This window comes from Carettochelys insculpta, chromosome 6, assembly GCF_033958435.1.
Source record: "Carettochelys insculpta isolate YL-2023 chromosome 6, ASM3395843v1, whole genome shotgun sequence".
NCBI classification, from domain to species: domain Eukaryota; kingdom Metazoa; phylum Chordata; order Testudines; family Carettochelyidae; genus Carettochelys; species Carettochelys insculpta.
In genome coordinates this window covers 66,728,182-66,754,204 of record NC_134142.1, presented here as the reverse complement: position 1 = coordinate 66,754,204, position 26,023 = coordinate 66,728,182, and the positions used below count along the sequence as shown (strand labels likewise).

The 26,023-nt window shown below is 39.9% G+C and overlaps 1 protein-coding gene across 4 annotated transcripts in view; it reads left to right on the top strand.

Annotated features, from left to right (window-relative positions):
- PCNX1 (pecanex 1) overlaps window positions 1-26,023 on the top strand; it is a 163,034-nt gene that overhangs the window by 89,147 nt on the left and 47,864 nt on the right. For all 4 annotated transcript variants that reach the window (XM_074997156.1, XM_074997155.1, XM_074997154.1 and 1 more), the window contains 13 exons: window positions 481-698; window positions 2,800-2,953; window positions 3,445-3,477; window positions 4,301-4,469; window positions 8,218-8,328; window positions 9,444-9,535; window positions 11,389-11,498; window positions 12,285-12,390; window positions 13,978-14,070; window positions 16,399-16,549; window positions 21,295-21,436; window positions 23,288-23,465; window positions 24,069-24,177. In XM_074997156.1, coding sequence (XP_074853257.1) covers window positions 481-698; window positions 2,800-2,953; window positions 3,445-3,477; window positions 4,301-4,469; window positions 8,218-8,328; window positions 9,444-9,535; window positions 11,389-11,498; window positions 12,285-12,390; window positions 13,978-14,070; window positions 16,399-16,549; window positions 21,295-21,436; window positions 23,288-23,465; window positions 24,069-24,177 — 1,666 coding nt within the window. The remainder of the gene's footprint in view (window positions 1-480; window positions 699-2,799; window positions 2,954-3,444; window positions 3,478-4,300; window positions 4,470-8,217; window positions 8,329-9,443; window positions 9,536-11,388; window positions 11,499-12,284; window positions 12,391-13,977; window positions 14,071-16,398; window positions 16,550-21,294; window positions 21,437-23,287; window positions 23,466-24,068; window positions 24,178-26,023) is intronic.

The window sequence follows — 26,023 nt, the reverse complement described above, 5'->3', positions numbered from 1 at the left end:
TTTGCTAGTGAGAGCAAATATGTAAATATATATTAAATACTCTTGGCATAAGTCTGGTCATTGATTATATTGCTTTTTGTCACAAAATCAAACACTGGGTTAAGCATGGGATTTCGTGCACCATAGCTGACTGCATTAGATGTCCATAGTCATTTATTTAAAAACCTTAGAAGTCTCTTATTTGTTACAAGTGTGACTTTTGTTTGCCCTGGTTCACCTTTCTTCAGATTTGGAGTTTCCACCAGAAATACTGTAATTACTTTAGCAGGTACTTCCATGCTACAAAAGTAAGAATGCCAAGGTATCTTTGCATATACCTCGACTGGTGCTATTCATATGTCAGTCTGAGGGCAGAGAAAATAAATAGAAACTTCAAAAGTAGGAGTGCTAGTACTATTTCAACTGTTTAAGCTTCAGAGAGCTAATTAGTAGAAGTGTAATTATAACCTGAAAGTATTATTAATATTTATTTTCTTTTAGCTTTCTCTTCCTCAGATCAGGTTGAACAGGCTGTTAACCATCGATACAGATCTGCTGGAGCAGCAAGACATTGACCTAAGCCCTGACCTCCAGGACCATATGCAACCACAAGAAGAAGCAGCCAAGAAAGTTAAACAATACTACCGCTTTTGGATTCTACCTAAGCTGTGGATTGGCATTAATTTTGATAGGCTAACCCTCTTGGCTTTGTTTGATAGGTGAGATGTTCATGTACTATCAGATTACATCTCAAAGGAGAAAAGATTAAGAATTGTAACTAGATTGTGAGTAATATGCCATATGATACAAATGGATATATCTTTGGCAAGCCATATTGCTTGAACGCTGACGAAAGAAGCTGAACAAAATTTAGTTGTACCAATATTATGAAATCTACCTTTTATTTTCTCCTCCCACCTGCCTTTAGTATTTAAACAGAAAATTCCAAATGGTTGATTTTAAAGTAAGACAACTTATAAGTTAATGGCTTCTCTAGGAACTGTTTACAAAAAAGGATTGCTATTGGCGGTAAAGCCAGAAGACTGGATTGGTGCAAGGTGATAACCTCAAAACCACTCCAAATGATGGTTACAATCTGAAATAAAGCATGTATGAGTCAAAAGATGACAGCAGTCCCAGAGTGTCATCTTCAAAAGCAGAGATGGGCAGGCCCTACTTTTCATTCCTGCAATTTGCAGGGCCCCTCCCCCTGTCTAATGTAATCCAAACCGAGGGAAATTTCAGTTATGTTCACATGGGGGAAAACAATTTTTTTTGGCAAGTATAGGAAAACAAGTCTGCAGAATGCAAAAACTTTATTAATTGTTATATAAATGTGAATACACATACATAAAACCAGAACATCTCAACATTTTCAATTAGATGAATCAGCCTGAGACCCAGCAGCTGATCAAGCTGTGCCTGCCTCCCCCCCACACACACTTTGTGCACTTCTGTTCTAGGGAAAGAGACAGCTAAATCATGTTGTTTGTTGTCATCTGTTGAAATAAAGTGAGCACAAATCTGTTTTGACCATATTCGGTGTTTTGAAGTTTAAACAGTAATTTTTATTTCTCCTTAGTACAACTGACTGGGCAATAAAAACTCTGTAAACCCCTCATTTCTGTTAATTAGCACTGCTCTATGGTTTAAGTCTAACGTGAGTGGCTTAGTGCCACTGAACGAGAAGATAAGTTCAACTCTTGCACTACAGAGTCCTATTAAATACATAACCATGTTACAGGTTGACGCGCTCTAACCCAGCATGCTCTCATTTTGCAGCATCCATAATCCTGCATGATTTTAGTTAGCTGGGTGACCACTTATCATGGATGTGGCCAAGTTTCCCATGGTCCCATAAAGTTTGTTTACATGTACTAGTCCTGGTTCTCAGTGCTCTGTCCTGTTCTTCAGCTGTAATTTACCCCTAACTGTCTTCTAAGATTCCAGTAGGCAGTGGCAGGTTGATAATGCTGCTAAGCGATATTGACCTCCAATTGTTCGTCAAATTCTCTCATTCGGCACTGGTCAGGTCCTGAGAGTACCAGACTAGAGAAGTTCAACCTGTACATACAAAGAAGTATTTTTTCTTCCCTTTCCTAATATGGTGATTAACTCGCAGGCATCCTTTTCGGAACTGTGAGATAGGCCCATGTTACAGGCTACCATTCTTTAACTACTTTCTGAGGTCATCAAAACTGCTTCTTAAGTGCCCAGTTTTTCAAGATACCATCTTCAGCCTTCCTTGAACTCATTCAGTGAGTGGCAAGTGGGGAGTGGAGAAGGAAGGGGGCAGAACTATGGGTCATTCAGTCTTGGATGGAGAGCAAGCCAACTATATGCCCATCCAGCAGTGGCAGGCCCAGCTTTATCTTGCATGTTGCAGCCTGGTATGTATAAATTAGAATGAGTGACATTGCAAAATGGTGTACTGGAAGCTATGGCAAAGCAAGATGCTCAGTTGTGTGGGACAACAGCCACTGCTGCTTGGTGAAGCCGAGCTTCCCCTCCTGCCCATGGTGAAAATTTGTTATACACCACCTTTTGTCAATTGTATTACACGCTTCAAAAGACACCATGCAAGCATCAGAAAGCTGCTGGGGTGACAGTTGTCACACACTCTGCCCTACCGCTGTCCACGTCCTCATCTATCTCAGTCACTGTAATCCATGGTAGCTTCTGCCTGAGCATTGCGAACAAAGATATTACAGTTTGGTAATATATACTGAGTTTATTTGCTAGGCTTGTGTGCTGACTGTTCTCTTCCAATCTCTTCTAAACCTATCCAGCTATTTTATGTTACTTTTTCTGTCCCTACAGGAATCGTGAGATCCTTGAAAATGTGCTAGCTGTCGTCCTAGCTATTTTAGTTGCTTTCCTGGGTTCTGTACTTCTTATAGAGGGCTTTTTCAAGGATATCTGGGTCTTCCAGTTTTGCCTGGTAATAGCCAGTTGTCAGTACTCACTACTCAAGGTACTTTTTATTTTTTTTAATCTTCATTTTTAAATAAGTTTTGAACAATAGAAATAAACTGTGACCTAAGACTTCTGTGTGAGAAGCTTTCATGTACAAATGTCTGTGAAGGTTGAGCCGTTAAGCTATCAAGAACTTTGGAAAGGGAACTTTATATTAAATGGGAGCAATAAAAATCTAAGTCTGTGCTCATGACATACCCCTACAGTTGTGGGTAGGGAAAACAACTGGAAAAAAACCCTTGGCATAAAAAACAAAAGGGTGGGGGTGTGGGGCAGTATTCTGAGTCAAAAGAGCTGTCAGCCATGCTTGTAGCTGTTCCCATTGCTTTACTCTGGTTAAACTGACAGTTTAGGTTTCACACTAATACACTGAGGTATACAGGAGTGACACTCCTGGATATTACCTTGAATTAGTATCACTTCCTGAAATCATGGTCTAAAGCTGGGAGGACCCAAAATAATGTTCTGCTCTTTGTATTTTACTTTCAGAGTGTTCAGCCAGATTCTTCTTCCCCTCGACATGTAAGTCAATGCATATGCTGCTTCAGTACCCCAACAAGGCCAGCATTGGGGATTGGCTCTCTTTGCCTGGGTCCTAAGCACTTGAGAGAGAATTTTCATCTTTGGGACGAGAGGCTTCAGGATTAGGAATTTGATAATTTAATTCCAATTACGGTTTTCTGTGGGTTGGACGTGCCACAATCTCTTTGTTGCAGTTTTTCAATCTCTAGAATTGTGACTGTTTAACTCTGAGATATATTATGAGGACTTGTTATAAAGCACTTTTGAAAACAGAGTTTAAATTACTTGTAAAGACTGAAAGCAGGACATTTTATTAAGCATGTATTAGACTGGTTTGACAGTATTTTTTACTGGTGGCCTAACCCAATGGTGAAAAACTACACCAGTACTGTTAAGGAAGTTCTGTACAATATTGTTTGTGGTGATTACTGGATTTGTATTACATACCTGACACTCCACGTATTTAGTAATAGCAAAATCTAACCAATAAATACAAAATGTTTGAGCTATCCCACTTGGCACATTGTCTATTTTAATTTCTCAATAAGGGATATTGTTTAATAAACTTATGTAGAATAAAGGTAAATCTTTTCTTTGTCTAGAAGGGCATGAAACATTGGCACCATAATTATCCCTATCCCTGCAACAATATAAAATGGTTTATTAAAAACCTCAATTTAGTGTCCTAAAATATTCTTTGAGAGATGCTGACAAACATTGAGAGGCTTTTTGGAGAAAAGAATGGACAAAAATTTAAACTTGTGGTTATTTGATTATATTACATAATCTGTCCAGTAATGGAAAAAAAATTTGTCATTTTCAGGGTCATAATCGTATCATAGCCTATAGTAGGCCTGTTTATTTCTGTTTGTGTTGCGGTCTTATATGGTTGTTGGATTATGGCAGCAGAAACACATCTACAAGGTTCAGATTGTATGGAATGGTTTTCACCAACCCATTGCTGCTGCTGTCCGCCAGGGACTTAGTTATAGGTAAGTTACTGTTTTGTATATGAGCATCCGGAAACCAGGATGATGATGTAACCCGGGGTTAGAACTGGCTATTCCACCTCAGTGGAGGCATTTTTGGTTTTTATTCTATAAATCTCAGGTCCACATCTGTCAGACTGTTCCAGCACTACATTCTCACCACAGTTGAATTTCCTTTTGTTGGAGAGAACAGCTTTGGGCTTGCTGGTGACCATAACAGAGCTTTGGAGTATGAGAATTTTTCCTCACAAACTGTTAGGAACTTAAAATAAGGTGTACCATATTTTGTATGTATGTTTGTGTCTGTACAAGGTGTAAGAGCCCTAGTCATATATCAGGACTCCATCATGCTGGGCACTATGCAAATATGGAACAAAATATGGTCCCTGACTTAAGGAGCTTACATTCTATAACACAAGAGGCAGCGGATGAGTACAGGCAGACTGAGGAGTACAAGTAAACAATGAAGTAATAATATTCAGCATGATTGGCAGTGGTATCCTTTCCGGGGTCTGCCCATATTTGAGATGGCTTTCAGCATACTCCCTCTCTTCTGCCTATCTAAAAATCGACTTCTTAGTTGTTTTTTTCCAATATTCTGCTGAAACAGGCTTATTTCAACCCTTGCAGTCTGTACTTGTGTTGTTAATTTTGCTCATAAAACCCAGTGAGCAGTACATCAACCCTAAATTATTCTCTTCTTCACAAACAATTAACATTTAATTTCATATAAAATATCTTGAGAGCAGCTGGTAACAACACTGAGGCCACCATATCACAAAATATTTCACATTCCACAAAACTGCACATTGGTTGCAAAATTACATTGCCAATGAGAAGTGAAGAGCATGTATCAAAAGCACAAGACCATCAGACTTGTTCACTCCTGGAGAAGTAAGATCTCTTTGCCAGAGAACACAGATGCAGGGCGAGAAAAACCTCAGGGTTGATAAGGCTAATGCCAGCACGTGGCAATAAAGCCAATGAGAGCTCAGTTAAGACCTCTGTTATAATTTGGCCACCAAGTAGGACTTGCTGCATCTGAATCACAGTATCTAAATCCACTCCAAATCTGTCAGGCTGTGTCTGCACAGAACTATGCTGCTGGCAGTGTAATGCAACGGAGAGGTCTCAAAAATGCAAATAGTCACACACTTAAATATTTGCATTGTTAATTTGCATGGTCATGCTGGATCACCCTGCTGGCAGAAAACAAGCTGGGTAGACATGGTTCTTTCAGTGAAAACCCCCTTTGTTGGCAGCCCCTTATGCCTGGGGAAAAAAGGCATAAGGGATGGCCAATAAAGAAGGTTTTCCTCTGGCAGGACTAAGTCTACATGGCTTGTTTTCTGTTGGCCAGGGGATCTCTTGCAACTGTGCAAATTAATGATGTAAATATGCAAATGAGCATCCATTTGCATTTTCAAGACCTCTGCTTTGCATCATGCTGCCAGCAGCATGTCTCCGTGTAGACGCAGCCTCTGAAAACAGCTGCAGCCATTTTGATATAAGTAGTCTAAGGCATATTTACACTCGCCATTTAAAGCAGAAAGCCCATTTTGCACAAAAACTGTGTGAGTATTTACAAGTGCCAATGACTTTTTGTGATATAACTCAAAAGTTCCATCACAAAAAGAAAATCACCTCTACAAGAGGTGTACAGCTCTTGCCAGTGATGCTATTGCAGTGATGTGAAAGTGAAGACCTGTTCTTCTGGTGTAATCAGCTTTTTGTTTCTGGAGCATTTCCCATAAAGCCTAGATGACCACTGTGGCCAGCCGCTCTGCTGTTTTGATGCCAAGTAAACAGAGCCCTGGGAATTTTACCCTTCTGTATTTTCTTGGCAAGAGCTCACTTATCATATGGGCAGGTGACAATGCCTGCTCCACAGAGCAAACTGTCCCGTGCTTACAATGCTGAGCTACACTGAAGCTGATCAGTGTTTGGAGAGTGTGGGTGGGCAGGGACTCAAGATGCCCCGCAATCACCCTTCCACCCACTTTCCAGAAGACCTCTTGTCAAAATGGGGATAGCTGCCCTCAGGGTGCTCCTCTCCTCAGGGTGGAAGTGCTGCAAATGTAAACATTCTCTGAGATGTGTGAAAATAAGTGAATACACAAAGCAGTGCTTTTCTTTTAGTGGTTTACTATGACTGGTGAAATTGATAGTGCAAAAACTCATCATGTGTAGACGTAACTTTAGATGGGAGAGGAGAAGGTTAGGATGTCTCTTGTCGTGGAAAAGCCTATATAGCATATGTGCCTTTGTCTTGAGAGTCTGGGACAGGGATGGACGGAAGCTAGAACTGAAGAAAAACGTCTGTCAATTTGTAAAGTATTTATTAGTTCCAGTGACATTTTTGTTACTGTTTCAACAAAACTGTGGTGTCAAAGGATGAAATTGTTGCCCCATTGAGTTAAATGTGGTCAGATATCGCCCCCCAGGAATTTTACGTGCGAGCTAATGAGATGCATGAGAACCATAACTCTAGTGAGTTAGAAATTTACAAGACTTTGTACCTGAAGACCCTCTTATGTGATCTTTGCCATGTCAAAATTGAAAAGCTTGTGATACAGAATTCCTATCGGGCTGGCATCACAGTGACTAGATTAGGAGTCAGCAAAGATTCACTCTCCCTCTGTGTTGTAATGCAGTGTTTTCCTGAACCATGTTCTGTGGAACACTGGTGTTCCATGCAAAGTGAATAGGTGTTCCATTAAAAGAATGTTGATGGCTAGCAATATTTTTCCTTCTACAATATTAAATATGAAATTATGTGTGTATCAAAAATGTGTGTATCAAAGTATTTGAGCAGTATTTAGAATGTAGGTATATTAATATTTAAAATGTATTCATAATAGTATAGTTATGTGACTCGTGCCAAAACAATCAGTTGATTCAGATTGTTTCAGCATGAGTCATGCTGAGAGAAATCGTATGATTCTGCATCTGATATGAAGATCCAAATCTCCAACAATGTTACTAATATTAAGTGGATTTATGATCAAAAGATGCAAAAACGCTCTTCCATTAGAACAACTGTCAAATGTTACTTATTTTTATTTTCCAGTAGTTTTCTTTTATAGTAACAAATTTATATAAAAAATTATTTATCTATTTATTTTTTATTTACAAGTTTACCTACCTTGTTTTGCATTTCTGTTTTATAAAAATGTTTTAGGCTTTAAACATTTTTTGAAAAATATTGTTTTCTGTTTTTGTACGAAAGAATAACACTAACCATCTTTCTTTCCTCTGTTACGTTGTTTTTGTTTTGTACTTAAGTTTTACACTTAATTGTAGGTTTGCTAACTGTCCTCCTATCAGAAGCACATTAGTTGTTCATTCAGATGATTTTCTCATGTTTTTTTATTCCTTGTAAAATAGGAAATCTAAAAACCTAACTCTCTCAAATCAGTTTTGAGCATTATGTGCAGCAATTTTTTGGTACGAAACCCCACCTTTTCCCCTGCCCAGCATGTATGCATTCTGTCAATATATTCCAAGCCCGAAATTGTTCCATGGCCAAATTTGTTTGGAGAACACTGCGTAATATCATGATTAATCTGTGTAGGAGGTGGAAGTTAAAGTGAAATCTAATGTAATAGGAAATTGTTGGCACGTACATATAGTATAGCCATAGCAATGTTGGCTTCTATCTTGATTCTATACAGAGGTTTAAAGAAACTGAGTATTGCAGTAGATCAGACTTTCTGTACTCACTTTTTTCATCTGTTTTTCTTTTCCATAGTATTTACGCTGTGTTTCCCTATAGTATTCTTCATTGGTCTCCTGCCTCAGGTGAATACATTTGTGATGTACCTCTGTGAACAGCTGGATATTCATGTTTTTGGTGGTAATGGTGAGTGCAACTTTTAATGTCAAAGGCAGAGGAAAATATTGAATAGATCAGGCAACTGCCATTATTTTCCAAATCAGATTAATAATCTAATTTAATAGTCTGTTTAGCAGAATTATTTGTAGGTTTAGGCTTAAAATGCAGAACCTGTTGAAGTAGAGAAAAGAACTTGTACTTAAACTCATGTAGTAGGAGTCAGGGCAGGGACTTGAGGGTATGGGAGGCTCAGGGTAGGAGGCTGAGGGTTGTAGGAGTCAGGGGAGGGGAGCTGAGAGGTGCAGGAGGCAGAGCAGGGGGTTGGGAGGTGTGTGGGTGCTCAGGGGAGAGGCTGGGATGGAGGAGTCAGGGCAGAAGGCTTGAGACACCAGTGCTCCCTGGGACCAGCTTGGGGTGCTGGGGTCCAGCTAAGAGTTGCTCCCCAGAGCTGCTTGGGCACTTACTGCCTTCCTGTGGTCATTGTGGGGTCTAACTGTCCCTGCTATCACACCCTCACTTTCTGTGTGATGGGAGACAGTCACATTTCATGCACATCCCAATGTCCCAGCACAACCAAATCCTGACCTTGTTTTAAGTTACGATAAGAGTAAGCTGCATACCAAATTTGGTGGTCTTAGCTCTTACAATTTAGAAGGAATTCTTGAACAAATGGATGCACAAACTCACTCAAATACATAGTAGATAGGTTTAAATGTATACCTTTCCAGTGGCATCCTTGTGTTTCAGATTTCTGAAAAGACTTTCGCTTGTGGTGTTCCTCAGGCAATTTTGAGTTGTATTAACTTTCTCTAAGATTTGATAACATCTTACTCGTAACTTCTTTACCAGCCTCACCTATTATCTTACCTAATCCTCTTACCCCAAAATGTATGCGTTCCTTATCAGCTGGCCACCTTAATTTTCTTCCTTTGTGTGTGAAGAATTTCTCACTAGAAATATTGATCAACAAAAACCAAAGTGAGATCTGATTTTTTTTCTAATATCAAAGCAGATATTGAAGCAATGAAGTTTTGCACTTTTTGTAGGGCTTTTTGTTGATGAAACAATTTTTGAAAATCTTATGTTCAGACCTAAATGTTTTCAACTTCGTATGGCTGATACTTCCCCCCTTTTACTTCCAGCAACTACAAGCCTCCTTGCAGCACTTTACAGTTTCATCTGTAGTATTGTGGCAGTAGCATTATTGTATGGATTGTGTTATGGTGCCCTGAAGGTGAGCATTACATTGATAGAGGATAAATATATATTTAAGGTTTAATTTTTCCCCATCTTTCACTTTTTTCTACTTGTATTTGTGAAAAGTGGATGTAAAATATTACCCTTCTGACTTTGTAAGCTTTAATTTCATAAGATTATGTAACCGTCTAATATGAATTTGTGTTCAGTGATGTTCTCCCCATCTCCTTAAATATATTTTCTGCGCTGATTCTTGAGGGGCACATAACAGCTGGTCAACTACTTGCATGCTCTTCATGCATTGGTATTTTCCTTAGTCATCCAAAACCTTGAATTTGCAAACTCACTCCTTATGGTACAAATTTAAAAAAAAAAACTGTTAATTTTGAAAAGAAGGCAGGGAACAGTTTGCTCTGCCGAACAGATATGTCTCTATGTGGGAGAGTGGTTGAGAGGCATCTGACAAGCATAAGGGAAGAAATAAATGTAGACTTGCTCAATGTACAGTTTTACTTTGAAAAGCTATTACAAATTCAGCCTCTCTCATCCAGCACCCTGAGGACCAGACCAGTGCCGAACAAGAGAATATGCCCAGCAATGGGAGGTCAATATTGTCTAGAACATTACCAATACTTCCACTGCTTACTGGGCTTTTAGAAGCCATTTACGGGTAAATTACAATTAAATAACAGCCACAGAACCACTGAGACTGGTGGCTGTAAACAAACTTTATGGGACCACAGGAAAATTGGCCACACCCATGATAAGTGGTCATCTGGCTAAAATCATGCTGGATTACGGAGTTATCCAGATGAGAGAATTCTGCATTAGAGAGGTTCCACCTGTATATAAAATGAGTCTGTGGGTTCCATGTTTGTTTGTAGTGTGCTTGATTTCTAGGTCAAATGTTCTCAGTTTACAAGTAAAATAACATTTCTTAGCTGTCAGTCCTGCATGCTCAGCTGGGCTTTGAGAGTCAAGCTAGCTTCTTTCTGTCGTTACAAATAATAAGATTTAGTAGCCAAACTATGCCCTTGGTGCACTCATAACAGTTTTTCAAGACCTTTTCCGGGGGTTTAACTGATTAGATCTTAGTGAACTAATCTGTTAATGTACAGTCTAGAACAAAGCTTTCTATTAAATGAATCCAATCCCACAGATCCAGCAGAGTAACAAATGTAAACACTTGTTCAGCTAAAGTCTGCAAACATTGCAAAAGAATTAATTCTATTAAGTGACACAGTTCATTTTCTGAACAGAACTGCAATCTGAATAATTTTTATAAGGGGATTATGTTCATGGGGTTTGCAATAAATAGTAGGTATGGTACATGAAAACTGTTGAATATTTAATTACATATGGCTGTATTGTACTTTTTGTATAAACACCAAATAACACTGTTAACCTTCTAAAACCGAGATGAGGATTCCTCATGAATTACTTTTGAATCCAAATGATGCAGCATGCTGCATAGGAGCACCAGTTTGTTATAGTGTTTATATGGTATTTACCACTTACATAACATGGTTATAGGCAGACTAGAAGTGAATATGCAGATTTATTAAAAAGTACTAATTATGCAAATAAAGTGTATGAACATGGACATTCTAACCTTATGTTTGAACAGACTGTAGCACTCTTAGGACTTGACATTTAAGGTTCATAGGGGTTTTCCATTGATTTGAACAGGATAAAATTCAAACATTTAGCAGGAATAAGCTGATCAAAGATTTTATCTTACAAAAAGTGTAGAGGAACATTTTAACAAAACACCTTTTATTTTAAAAGTGCATGGCTTTTTTCCTACTACTTTTTTCGAGTTTTTTTTATTGTGATAATGATTTTATATGTTCTTGTCTTTTTGTTAACATTTATTTTTTCTGTCCCCAGGATTCTTGGGATGGGCAGCATATTCCCGTCCTCTTCTCGATATTCTGTGGTTTGTTAGTAGCGATATCCTATCATCTTAGCAGGCAAAGTAGTGACCCTTCTGTACTCATGTAAGTGTCTGACTGTATATCGTCTTCAAGGCAACTGTCAAAGGCACACCATTGTGATTTTTAGTAGAAACCCAGTAGAATCAATGAAACTGATGTTGAAAAGCCAAAGGGAGGGACAGTTGTTGGTCTGGTAGCTAGTGCTGGCCGCAAGCTCTCAAAACCTCGTACAGTTCCCTGTACTGCCACAGCTTCTTTTGTGACATTGAGAAAAATCGCTTACTCTTTGTCTGAGTTCCCCAGATATGCAATAGGGATAATTGTACTTGCCTACCTCATAGAGCTGTTGCAAAAATAAATACCTGAAAGGTGGTGAGAGGCTTAGATATTATTGGTAAAGAGGGCATAAAACTACTTTGAAAAGCTTCTAAATATGGCCATGTCAAGCTTTATAACTAGCAGCGTCTGCTAGGAGTTTGGCTTTTTGGTCAATATGGCCCTGCAAATTTAAAGGAATATGGGTTGGTCTACTGGAGTTTTAATTTTTGTTAGTCTTTGGTTGCCTATTTTGCATTTGGACTAACAGAGAATACTCTGGGAGTGGGAGGGTTGGAAAACCTGAACAGTTTTTATTGAGCTTTCCCTTCCAGTACAAGAGATAATGAGGCAAACAGGCTTACCTTTATATATCTCTTGAGAATTTGAAACTCCTTTGAGCCACACAGGATAGCAGATTGGGACTAATTATTTTCTATTAATTTGTAATAGACCTCTGATTTTGTTACCTCTGCTAAACCCACCCAAAACAATATATTTACAACAGTGAATTCTTGCTTTGTATCTTTTTAGCTCTTTAGTACAATCAAAATTTTTTCCTAATTCTGAAGACAAAAACCCAGAGGATCCTTTGTCTGAAGTCAAAGATCCTTTACCTGAAAAGCTTAGAAATTCAGTGGTAAGTAGGCTGTCATCTTGCAAAGCTGAATCAGGCATTCTTGGTAATAGTGTATGAACAAGCTTGGAATGGTGGTAGTTGGGATTTATTAGCACTATGTACTCTGCAGTAAGTCTTTCTAGTTTCATTGGCTTGCATTTGACTTAGATTTTTAGGTGCTTGTATTTAGCACAGTGAAACATAACACCTAATTGTGTTAATGCTAATGGATACTTCAGCTGAAATTTCACATTCAGAAGGCTATCTATATTTGGAATGCATTTCCACTGTGTTTACAAAATGCTGGATGTGTTGACTTATTGATTATTAGTATTGAAAAGACACTGCATCTTTATACACACAATTAAAAACAAACAGCTTTGAAAGAGTATAGTTTTGCCTTGTAAATAGAAGCAATGGAGAGAGATGCACAATTAGGAAGGTGAGAACCCCAAAATGATACCACAATGAAGGATAATTGATGTTTTGTAATTCATGTTCATGATTTAATGCGTCTACAGTAAATACCTAGTGTATGTATGAAGGGTCAAGTGAAAAAGTGATAGCTGCCTAAAGATGTTGACTCAATATTTCTAGTTAAACAAGAGCTCTGGGCAATCAAGCCCACAAATGGAACTTAAAAATTAGGAAAGCTGCTGTCTTTTAAATGAAGAATGAGCTGTTTCTAGTAACAGTAGAGACTTGCTATATTAACTTCATTTTATTATCACATGTTTTGGAAACTTGTGAAAATACGTATCCAGTTATTGTCCTGTTTCACATAAACACGTAGTAACTGAAAAACTTTAGAAGCATAGTCTAAACGTGTTCTTGGATAAATTACATAATCTGCACTGGGAGAAAATTCACTGATTGATAGATTTTTAGAGACCCATGTTATTTAAATCCTAACAATATACAATAGTTGCAAACTCAAGCTAGACAAATTCAGGAAAGAAATAAGGCATGTTGGGCTTTTTTTTTAATATCAAGGCTAATTAACCATTGGAAAAAATTACCTAACAATCTGATCGATTTTTTCATTTAAAGTCTTTAAAACCTTACCGCATATCTTACTAAGACATCCTCTAACATGGCAAGAAGTTACGAGCTTGAAGCAGGAAATACCGGGTGAAAATATCTGCCCTGTGTTTTGCAAGAGGACAGATGAGATCAAATATTTCTAGCTTTTAAGGGCAGCAATTCACTTACATACATGGAGGCAGTAGATTCAGATTTTGGAAGGGAATTAAAGAGTATTTTGTCCATTAACCTCATGTAGCCGTGGGTTAATATGTAGAAGTCATTTGTATGAGTGCTCTTGGTTGACCAGGTGAGGAAGGGTTATATTCCAGGCACTGGTGCTTATTGCAGTCTTCTCCTGGGAATTGGGAAATAAAAATGGTGCAACTTTTGGAAGCCCTAAATTAACTGCTACTGCTGTCAAAGTTTGAGAGAAGTGGGTGGAAGCAGATTTAGATAAATACAGAACTCCTGAAAATAGCTCCCAAAAATCTATAACCAAAGAGGTAAGTGTAGATAAACCCTAAGATTAAAGGAAGAGTACCAACATTTATAGTCTCTTAAACTTTTGCTTTTATTCCTCAGAATGAACGGTTGCAATCTGACCTGATAGTGTGCCTTGTCATTGGTGTACTCTATTTTGCAATTCATGTCAGTACAGTATTTACTGTTTTGCAGGTAAGGTATTTTATTATCATTCCCATTTATAAAATGCATGTAATTTCACCTTTTGAGTAGATGCCATTTTGCTACTGCTGCTGTTTAATAATGTTTTTATTAGTAGTAGTAGTAGTGGTGGTAGTAGTATATTCTTAACCAGTGGCCCCATTTGAGCTTGGGCATGATTTACACTAGACGCCATTCAAACGTAGTATGATTAATATCTGCTATTATATGTTTTTGTCCCCAATATTCCTCCTTCTCCCCTTTTTCACTTTTCTATGTAGGTACTCAGGCTTTTTTGATTTAAATGCCCTTTCGCTCTGTTCGCTGCACAGGCATACATGCAGACTTATTCTAGATGAAGGAAAAAGTAAATTGACAAAGTTTCAGAAGGTCTTTTCCCTCAGGATTTCACCTGTTGTTGTGCCCACTGATTGTTTGACAGTGTCTGCCCGCTATGGGATGGAAGTAGGGGTGGAGGGTAAAGGAATGGTGATTTGTAGGATATCAAGGGGGAAGGAGACCCCTTCTTGCAGTTGCTTTCTAAGCTTGTACCTGTTAGTCTTGCTGTCTTTAGCATATGCTTCAGAATACACTTAAATATTTTGTACTTGATATGTGGTTTAAGACCAAAACTTGAAACAGGAGTTGTGCGGGTGAAGGAAGTCTGTCTGAGCATATCCAGTGATAGAATTTGCCATTTACACATCAAAGTAGCTGCCTAAGTAGCTGAAGAAACCTTTCTATAACTGTCTAGTTTGATTACAGTATTGAAAGGAAACTTAACTTTTTACTCTGAGCAGATGATCAAATTATTAGAGCAAATATCATGAGCCAAATTGTTACAAAGATGCTAGATTTTGGCTGCCTGGAAGAAGTAGGCTGTCTAATTTGTTCGTCCAGAAACATGGTTCTAAATAATTCAAAGCAAAGAAATTGAATACATTCTGAAAGGATTCCAATAATCTTGTGTTTTATATTAACAAAAAATCGAGAGGCTTCTGTTAAGCATTTGTTTGGGTTTATTTTTAAATCTAAATGTATTTAAGATGTCTGATACTTCTAGTTAAGAAGAGATGACCACATATTTGCTAAGGCACATGTTTCTTCTGGGGAAAGCCCAAACTCTACCCATTTGTGTGGCCTCCATGGCCAGCTAAGGAAGTTGACAAGTATCAGAGAGGTAGCCGTGTTAGTCTGTATCTTCAAGAACAACAAGAAGTCCTGTTGCACCTTACAGACTAACAGATATTTTGGAGCATGAGCTTTCGTGGGCAAAGACGTGCTTCGTCAGATCGTACATTTTAAATGTATTTAGATTTAAAAATATACCCAGACAAATGCTTTACAGAATCCTCTCAATTTTTTGTAATTATAAAACACAAGAGAGTATTGAAATCATTTCAGAATGTATCCCATTTCTTTGCTTCGGATATTTTGGAACCATGTTTCTGGACAAACAAATTAGACAGTCTACTTCTTCCAGGTAGCCAAAATGCATCTGATGGAGCGGGTCTTTGCCCATGAAAGCTTATGCTCCAAAATATCTATTAGTCTGTAAGATGCCACAGGACTTCTTGTTCTCTAAGGAAGTTGGTTACTTGTTGTTGAGTTAGTTATAGTTTATTATGCTCAAGTTTATTTTCAAATGTCAGACACCAGAAATTTAAAAAGGACTGTCTAGACCTTATGGAAGTTTGAAATTTTGTGAATTAGCAGCTGTCTTGCTACTCTTGACAATGATACAGGACAGTAGGCACTGCTGTAGTAGAAAATGCATACTCATGTCTCTAAACGTGCTGTGCTCACATATAGAGAGTGCAGTTGTAAAATTCTACAGCTGCTATGAACCCACATCCTTGGAGGTGATTTTCTATTGTATGCAAAGGATGTACTGCATCAAAAAGGTGGTATTCAACTGTTCCTCAAGAGAAATCTTAAAAATATCAGAATGAGAATCAGTCCCTTCTGTACTTGCATCTCCTTTTTATCTAGTAGGAAACCTCCTTCAGGGATAACAGTTTTACTATTTTAGAGATGAAATGCAACAATCAAAATGAAAGATCTGCAGAAGAGAAGGTGGCAACCCAGTTTTCTGTGCAAATCAAAAGTAGGATAATCCATCTTCTTTAGGGGTGTTTATCCTCTGAGGCATTCCTCAATATTTTACATCCTTAAAGACAATGCAATACCTTATTATGTTGGAAAGGAAATTGCAGTCCACACTTGCTTTTACAGGATGAATTATAAGGGTTATAGAAAGCATCAAGCTTGTTAGCAGATTCGTTTCATGTTCAGGATACTGAAAAACCTATATTTTGTTCAACTTTGCTTTTTCTTTAGCCTGTCCTTAGCTACATTTTGTATGCCTTGGTGGGCTCAGTAGGATTTTTAACCCATTATGTGCTGCCTCAACTTCGAAAGCAGCTTCCCTGGCACTGTTTCTCTCACTCACTGCTGAAAACCAAGGAATATTATCAATTTGAAGTCCGAAGTAAGTATCTGATTTTTTTTTTTTAATTTGCACTAATGGCTGAGCAGTTTATATTAAACCTAGCTTTAATTTTTTTGCTTTCATAGCTTGCCATTGCTTGAATATTTCAGGGTCTTTAACAGTGTTAATTCTTTCTTAGATCTGCAATGCCTTTCTTGATTCTTTGGCATTGTGTGTGTCTTTATTAAGTAATTATGATGGCTTCACATTAGCAATGCTATTTTTTGATGAAAGCAATTGCATTGAAATCTTGTTTTTAGTACTTTACAAGTATGCTGAAATTTGACTTGCAAAATTCTGGCAAACATCTTTTTTGCTGAATTTTTTCAGCATTTGGGAAGGTTTAAATTTGTTTTTATTTAAAATATTTCAAACCTGCTATATATTTTCAGTTTGCTATATTGGTCTTGATTAATGACTGATGTTTTTGGCATTGTAATGGGGCAGAACTTACTGATGTGACATCTCCTGTTGGTCCGTGGGAATTTGCTCTTCCAGGCCCCTGAGTGCCCTGTTCCTGCAGGTGTCTTGCCTGTTAGTTGTCAGTTTGTTCTCCAGCACTTACATCAGTATCCACCTTCCCTTCCCTCAGGCTACAGACCATCATTGTCTTCCCTCAGGCTATAGCCCTGCCACAGTGCCCCATCTCTCTGGTGTCGTCCTCTCCCAGGGAGCCCCGAACGTCTATACCCACCTTGCCTCAGAGATCCATTGCCAGTCGTCATCTCGCCGCGGGGTCTGCTACCAAAGTCATGAGAAGAGCCATTTTTTCAAATTCAGTTACAAAATCAATCCTTCAAGACCCACAATGCATCTGAATAGGAGACAGTCATTAATAAATAACATCAAACCATGCTTTTTATCATCCCTATTTTAATAACAGCGCAGGTGCACGTACAATTATTTGTACCACTTGGAAAGTTTTGTTACCCCCCATCTCTAGGCTTTACCTGCCTCAGTCCCCAAATCCGTTCTCAATCCCCAGGCTTTTAGATCCTCTGAACCCGAACCCCGCCGCCAGTCCCCAAGATTAACTCACCTCAGTGCGTAGCTCTACTGCAACCGCGTCCTTCCCCTGCTGCTCATTGGCTTCACCACCTCCTCGGTGGGCTGCAAGGCCGTGCAGCTCCAGCAGGGGTGGGCTCAGCTGCCCCTCCCCCCAGCTGCCCTGCCAGCTGACTTCTGCCCACATGGGGCAGCTCCCTGCCCATCTGGCTTTCACTTCCCAGCTCCCTGCCCTGCTGCCCCTGTGACTGCTCAGCAGTTCTGGGACTGCCGCCGCTTGAACAGAATTTATCTTTAAATAAATAAATTCTGTTCAAGCAGCAGCCACCTCCGAAGTCACAAGAGGAGTCCACAGCAGCAGAGCCGCAAGTAGCTCCTTAAAGAGCCGCATGCATCTCCAGATCTGCAGTTTGCAGACCCCGGTTTAGCCCTTTACCTCAGGGTTCAACAGCAGTCTGAAATGGCCGCTCATCATCATCAAGGGGTTGGACCTGCTGCCGCCTTCCTGCAGCCCTCATACTCTCAGGCCTGCAGCCTGGGAGCTTGCCTGGCCAGAGCTCTCCCAGCTCTGCCTGCCTTTTCCCCAGCCCTGCTCTGTGCCAGGAAACCTCTAGCTTCCCTGGTATCTATGTACCTCCTATTCCACCACTGGAGCAAGAGTCCTCACTTCTTCCTTTCAAAGAGCCCTCTATTTATGCAGCCCCAGGTGGTCCCTAATTGGCAGTTAATTGTTCCAGCTGCTGACTCTTTCAGCCTCAGCCCTCTCCCAGGGCTGAGTTTAACCCTTTTCCTGCCAGAGTGGGGCAATAACCTCACTGCAGGCATCTTTGTAGGAATGTACTTTAGAAGTAACAGCCAAAGGTCTGAGAATAAAATTTAGTACAGTATATTACACATGTTTTAAAGAGTATAAAGTATGAAACTGAACATATATACATGCTTAAACATACATTTATCTGCACTTTAAATCGCAATAAATGCATCTCCATCAGATTTCTTTCATTTATGAAACTTTTCTAAGAAATTTCAGTTGAAAAGGGTATCAAATATCAGTTGTCCCAAAAAGCTTACAAAGTGTTTAAATAAGTTAATATTTACATATAGCAGTATCCATCTTGTGGGGAGCTCTAAAGGCCTTATAAACGTGAAAATTATTACACCCGTTTGTAAATGTGAAAACAGAGAGTAAGGCCCCAATCTGGCAGTCCAACCATGTGGTGATAACTTACATGGAGACTTGTTGGCTTTAGTGAAACTTTCTTTGAATGAAAACAAAAAGCAGTCAAGTAGCACTTTAAAGACTACCAAAATAGTTTTAGGTGAGCTTTCCTGGGACAGACCCACTTCTTCAGACCATAGCCAGACCAGAACAGACTCAATATTTAAGGCACAGGGAACCAAAAACAGTAAGTAAGGAGGACAAGTCAGAAAAAGATAATCAAGGTGAGCAAATCAGAGAGTGGAGGGGTGTGGGGGCAGGTCAAGAATTAGTTTAAGCCAAGTATGCAGACAAGCCCCTATAGTGACTCAAAGTTCCCCTCCCGGTTTAAACCATGTGTTAATGTGCCGAATTTTGAATTCAGGCACATTAACACATGGTTTAAACCGGGAGGGGAACTTTCTGAGTCACTATAGGGGCTTGTCTGCATACTTGGCTTAATCTAATTGTTGACCTCCCCCCACACCCCTCCACTCTCTGATTTGCTCACCTTGATTATCCTTTTCTGATTTGTCCTCCTTGCTTACTGTTTTTGGTTCCCTGTGCCTTAAATATTGAGTCTGTTCTGGTCTGGCTATGGTCTGAAGAAGTGGGTCTGTTCCATGAAAGCTCACCTAATAAACTATTTTGCTAGTCTTTAAAGTGCTACTTGACTGCTTTTTGTTTTGATAGTGTATAGACTAGCACGGCTACCTCTCTGTTTCTTTGAATGGTGTGGTGTCTTTATGGGTAAGCATTTGTCTAGGCTGATCAGCGCCTAAATAGTTTCAACAGGATTTCATAGCAAGCCAGTAGATAAATCTTTACAGAACCTAAATTTTATAACTCCTATTCCCTACTAACTCCTGGATTGGACTAGAAAAAATGCCAGAGAACCATCCAGTTCTTCATTCGTCTTTGAATTCACAGGCAGCAAGGTTTAGAAGTTTATAAGTTCACACATAAGAATCACTTAATGTAAACCTTAGCCAAATTTAGCATTGGGTACAAGAAACAGGAAATTTTACTATCTGCTGTAAATAGGAATTAATAGATAACTGAGTAGTAAAGAAGATAAATACATAGCAAATTAGTTCTTTACACAGCTCTAGAGAGACTGTCAGATTTCTACTTAAAAATGTCATCTCATACCAGAATGTATTTATGGTCTTGTCCAATTAACCTGAAGTTAAGCCAGGTAAATTGCTCTCTCAGCACTGATACCCATAGTGACAGTTTCAAATGTCATTATTTGTGATTACATGTTAAAATAAATATAGTCATTCTGCTGATTTGATGTCAGATTTTCTTAAGAAATCTATAAGTGAAGAAAAATCTATCTGAATGCAACTGTCTGGCTGAGAATGTTCATGCATAGAATTTGAGAAAATATTTTTTGCCAGTAGGAAATGTAAGTAGGCTTCATTGTTTACCTATGTTTTAATATTATTTCACATATTAATGTTGTTAGTGTTATTTACACACATATATATGCATGCAAAATTAAGCCTGTAAAATAAGTAAGATGACTGAGTTGGGGGTGTGATAACAGTTTTCATACATCTAAAAGGTTTTTATAAGGCGGGAGAAAAATTGTTCTCCTTAACCTCTGATAATAGGACAGGAAGCAGTGGGGTTAAATTGCAATTTGGGAAGTATAAGTTAGGCATTAAGAAAAGCTATAGTAAATCATTTCCTAGCTAGTGTCCCCTTCCCCCTGACTTTAGGAATCCTTGTGGGCTTCTCTGGGTGATGGGGAGGAAGTGACCATCTTGTACCCTAGCCACCTGTTCCCAGTAGATTTGATATCACTAAGGGAGGAGCTTAACTGAAAACTGACAAAACCCGGAGCTGATTCTGGGCCTGTGCTTGTGCTGTCCTGTAACTTTGATTTGTTTAATTGTGTGTGTTCCTTAACAAAAATGTGTCATATTATGGGTTTTTTTTAATAATGCAAAAGATCCAAAGAGTTTATTAGCTATTAGTTTTTGGTGTTTAATGGCAGGATAATTCTTCTACACTGTAGGGGCATGCGACTGAGGTATTTTAATTAAACCACATGTGGAAAAACATTGTTTTAATGTAATCAGCATGCAAAGTAAATTGATCAGTGGCTATGGTAGTAGCTTCCACCCCTTTCAAAAGATTTTGTTAATATTCAAAACCTATATTCACTTACTCTAACCCAAAACTTTAGGTAACTTTGTATAGGTAACAGTATTATCCGCTTCCTTCCAGTAGCATTCAGCCCCTGACTGGGAAGGATTGTTTTTATGGTTGGGAAGATTGTTCAGCCTGGGAATCCTTATTAGTCTGGCTTCTCTAGTGAAACTGGGTGTGGGGAAAGAGCAGTTATTCATATTACTGCCAAAGACCACCAAATCTTTGTCTACCACCTGGCAGGTGCCAGAGGACCAATACTTTTGGTCTTAGATGGCTTAGGCTGACTTAGAACTGCTAACTGAAAGCTGACATGAACAGTATCCTGAGCGATTCATGCCTCTAGCAAAATGTGCAATCTCCTCTTTTGCTGTCCTCTTAGATGCCGCCCATGTAATGTGGTTTGAGAAACTTCACGTATGGCTCCTCTTTGTGGAGAAGAATGTTATCTACCCATTGATTGTCCTCAATGAGCTCAGCAGCAGTGCCAAGAACATTGCTAGTCCAAAGAAACTGGACACGGAGTAAGTAAAAAGGATTACTAGTAATTTGAGTATACCCAATATGCTGGAAGAAAATGGCAAAAGGCATCATAATCGACAGCCTCAGCGAAAGTATAGTAAATACAAGATAGCTCAGTGGTTTGAACATTGGCCTTGTAAACTCAAGCTTGTGAGCTCAATCCTTGAGGAGGCCATTTAGGGGCCTGGGGCAAATAGATTTAAAAAAAAAATGTCAGGGATGGTGGTTGCTCCTGCCTAAAGGGCAGCGTACTGGACTCAATGACCTCTCATGTTCCCTTCCAGCTCTACGAGATATTTATTGCCGAGTACTAACTATTGGTTTCAGTCCCTTACAGATTTATATGGCTGAATTACCATATGTCTTATACTGCATAAACTATTAAAAGTGAGTTTGCAGATTTGTTACATAAGTCCCCTCAGATCATATCCAATACTGTGCAGATTTCAAGCCACAGAATTTTCTGGTAATCTGTTAAATTGTAGGCATAAGAGGTTGTTCCATTACCATCCAGGCCTTCTCTGCCAATGCAGAACTATTCCCTGCAATACTTGCTCTGGTGTTTTGCCCATTTCAATCTTAAAAAAGAAAAACTAGCCATAATATCAGAGTTTCTGGGCTAAACGCACCACTCACCCCTTCTTTAGCTTTCACCTTGCAATGGGTGGAAGCACACAGTTCATCTGCTGTCAGACTGATCCTTGACTGCATTTCCCTATCACTATAGTTATTCAAACAGGTTTGACTTTGGGTCTCATTTCTCAGAGAGAAATATTATAGATTAATACAGTGACCAAATGATCATGTTAAAACCAGATGCCATTTATTTAGAACAGCATTATAGAGAAAACAGATCTTAAAACAGCAAACTGATTGTATGCATATGCGGCCTTTCTGCAAGGCTTACCATTCTGTGGATCTGGGAAGACTTTAAATTTCCTCTGTAGAATCTTTTCCTGTCAGCCAGTTGCCTCTTTGTTCTGTAGGACTCAGATAATACTTGAAATATTTGTCGCCCCTTCACCTAGTAATTCCCAGTTCTCATAAAAAATGCTTAATGAAACAATAAAGCAGTCTTGAGCAGTCTTGTAGCACTTTAAAGACTAGCGAAATGATTTGTTAGGTGATGAGCTTTTGTGGGACAGACCCACTTCTTCAGATCTGGAAATTCACAGTTTCCAGATCAGAAAAAATGAGTGTCCCACAAAAGCTCATCACCTAATAAATCATTTTATTAGTCTTTAAAGAGCTACAAGACTGCTTTTTTGTTTTGTGAAGATACAAACTAATATGGCTAACTCTCTGTGACTAAAAATGCTTTGCAGCTCCATGGTGACTGGCTCTTTTGAAACAAACAGCTTTTCTCCTGATCTTTCAACCATTTTATGGGGTGTTCTTGTCTGGGAAGCCATTGTGTCATCTTTACATACAAGCTGCATTGATTCTGAGCATAGTAGGTGCATAATATTCCACTACCCCAATATAATTTAGTCCAGTATCATTCATACAGCACGTTCGAATAACCCCGTGTGCACAAACTTCCCTTCTTTGATCCAGCCACAGTGTTCATAAAGTTGTTGCCTATCAGTATTCATGACAGTATTATGTATGAGTGCCCCATCTGGTCACATGGTTTTTTTGCTATATGTCATAGGAAGACTATCCCACATACTGTGCTGATATTGCTTTTACAGAATGTTGGTTGAATTGGGAATAATAAAGGAAATGCTATAGTTGTAACGTTAAAAGCCTCAACATGTCTGATAAGCATTGAAGGTGAAGAAACTGGAATTGCTTCAAAGGTAAGCAGCAGACTGCAGATGAGTAACTTTGTTTCTGTATTCCTTTTGTAGGATTGGCGCTTTAATGATCACCATAGCTGGTCTGAAGTTGTTGCGTTCCTCTTTCAGCAACCCAACCTGCCAGTATGTCACTGTTATTTTCACAGTGCTCTTCTTTACATTTGACTACAAAAGTTTTTCTGAGACTATGCTGCTAGACCTCTTCTTCATGTCCATACTCTTCAACAAGGTAACTTCACAAAGAATTACACACTCCTGAAACTGAATATTTCAGATGACCTGTTTGAGAATCCTGGAAATGAAAATCCTACTAGTGGTTATGTAATTTCCCAGATGATCACTGCTGCGAATAAATGACCATGGACTATTGGATAGCTGTGAATCTTTGCTGACCCAGTAGCATTTTTTGGCCTTGGCATAAATTAAGATATCTTTTTTTTTTTTTTTTTTTTTTTAAAAAGTCCCAGTACGTCTTTGGAACACAGAAGATGTGGCTTGAAGCACTTTTGCAGACCAGTTTAAATACTTACAAAGCCAGTGAGTTTCCCAAAGCATTAATAGTGTATGTGTTAGCTTGAAGAGGGAAACTCTGTTTTGGCCAGTAGTAAGATCTATTTTTTATTGCTAATACTGTTTACTTCCCCTCCCCATACTTATGTTTTACTGTGTTTAAGACTTGCTTAATGTTTGTGTGTTTTACTGTTGTGATTGTTCAGTATCTATATATGAGAATGTGTTAAACAAATTTTACTTTGTCAGAATTGAGAAGTTCATACTGAAAAACATCCTGAATTCAGTTAAGTGACATGATTGCTTTTCCCCTTCTCTCCAGCTTTGGGAACTCTTCTATAAATTGAGATTTGTGTACACTTACATTGCTCCTTGGCAAATCACCTGGGGATCTGCTTTCCATGCCTTTGCCCAGCCCTTTGCTGTACCACGTATCCTTTGAAGATTCCAACTCATTAATTACGTGTATTTATAATCTGACTCTTACTGTAGTATTTTAATGAACTAAACCTAGATAATGTGTCCTGCCTAATGAATGTACATGAAAAACTCTATACATTTTCTGTTTGTAAAACTAGAACAGTTCCACTATAAAAAAGGATTTAAACCAGGTTATTCCACTGGAAAAATTGTAGGGCTGTTCTGACCAGTACTGACCCTTTTACAACTGTTTCCAATAGTTGTTCATGATTTGAAGCCTCTTGTCCACAGACTCTACATTATTGACTGTCCTGTGTCAGGTATTGATTCTCATTTCAATACAGAAGTTCCTGAATAAGAACTGCCATGTGCCATTTTAGTCTTGTTTTTCCTCTTTACTCTTTCTCCCCTTGTGGTGCCCCATGTTGCTCAGTAATTTCTTCCTTTCTATAATATATGAGTAGTATCCTGCCAAATTCACAGCCATGAAAAACTTGTCACGGACTGAGAAATCTGGTTGTCTCTTCTCCACACCCCGAAATCTGGTCCTTCTTCTTCAAGTGTCCCCGTGGGTGCTCCAGAATAGGTGACGGGCTTGCCCGGCGCCGCAGATCGGATCTTCCAAGCAGTTTCTGCCGGACCGCGCATGCGCCGGCGCGCGCCGCTCCCCTGCGCGCTCCTGGCCACGTGCGCGATCCGGTCCCCGCCAGTTCCTCTTAACCGCCGTCAGCTGCAGACGGAATCCGACTAGGCTAAGGCCAAATAGCGTATTCAACGACTTTATCTGTTTTTCTTTCAAAGTTTTTTCAGATACTTAGGCTACTATGAGTTAGCCGGTTGTTATTTTGGAAAAAAAAGAACAAACAAACTACGAGCGGGACAGCTTCAGCCAGTCCCAGTAACAAGCGCTGGAGGCCAGGAGCTACGGCCATCAGCCCTCCTGCTGAGGCAGGCCATCGGACGGGGAAAACAGAACAAAGAAGGTGCTAAGTACCCACTTAATAAAACTCAAAGACTCACCAACAATGTCCTCTTCAGGCTTTAAAAAGTGTGAGTCCTGCCGAGAGGCGATGCCAGTGTCCGATGGGCACAGCCTATGCATAAGGTGCCTGGGGGAGTCCCATGTGGCACAAAAATGCGCCTTCTGTGCAAAATTAACGACCAGAGCACGGAGAGACAGGGAGATGCGCATTAAAATGCTGCTTCTTGATAAGGCCCTCCAGCCAGACGTGCCGGAGCGGCCGCAGCAGGAGGGACCCTCTGGGGCCCTTAAAAGGAAAGCTGCCTCCCTCACTCCATCAGCGCAGAAACAGAGGAAAGTCTCTCCAGCCCGATCCCTGCCGACAGCAACAGTGAGCGGGACGGGAGGAGCACGCAGCCCCCAGCCGCAGCAACAGCTGTTCGGCGGCGGCACGGAGAGCCACGTGCAAACGGCTCAGCCTCCGATGATCAGCCAGCTGCCCCGCACCGCAGGCAGGGCGGCGGCTAAACAAGCGCCGGCACCGGCGGCACCGATCCCGGCGGAACCGGCGGTGCAGAGCGCGCAGGCACGTAGCCTGCAGGCGCAGAAGGACACCGCACGTGCGGCACCGCCTTCGAGCGTGCCTAGCACGGTGCCGACGGGGCCGGGATCCCCCGTGCGTCAGGGGGCGGAGTCACCTTCTCCAGGGAGGGGGAAGGCTGCACACAAGAGGAGGCATTGCAGCCCCTCTCTGGACAGGGCTGTGGAGCTGCTTTCTCACAGCCCTCCGCTTACGTTGCGGACTCCAACCAGAAGGCAGGGGTCCCCCCTGGCCTACCCGGAGCCCCCTTCTCCATTTTTGCAACCAGCCTCACCCTGGATGGCACCACCTTCAC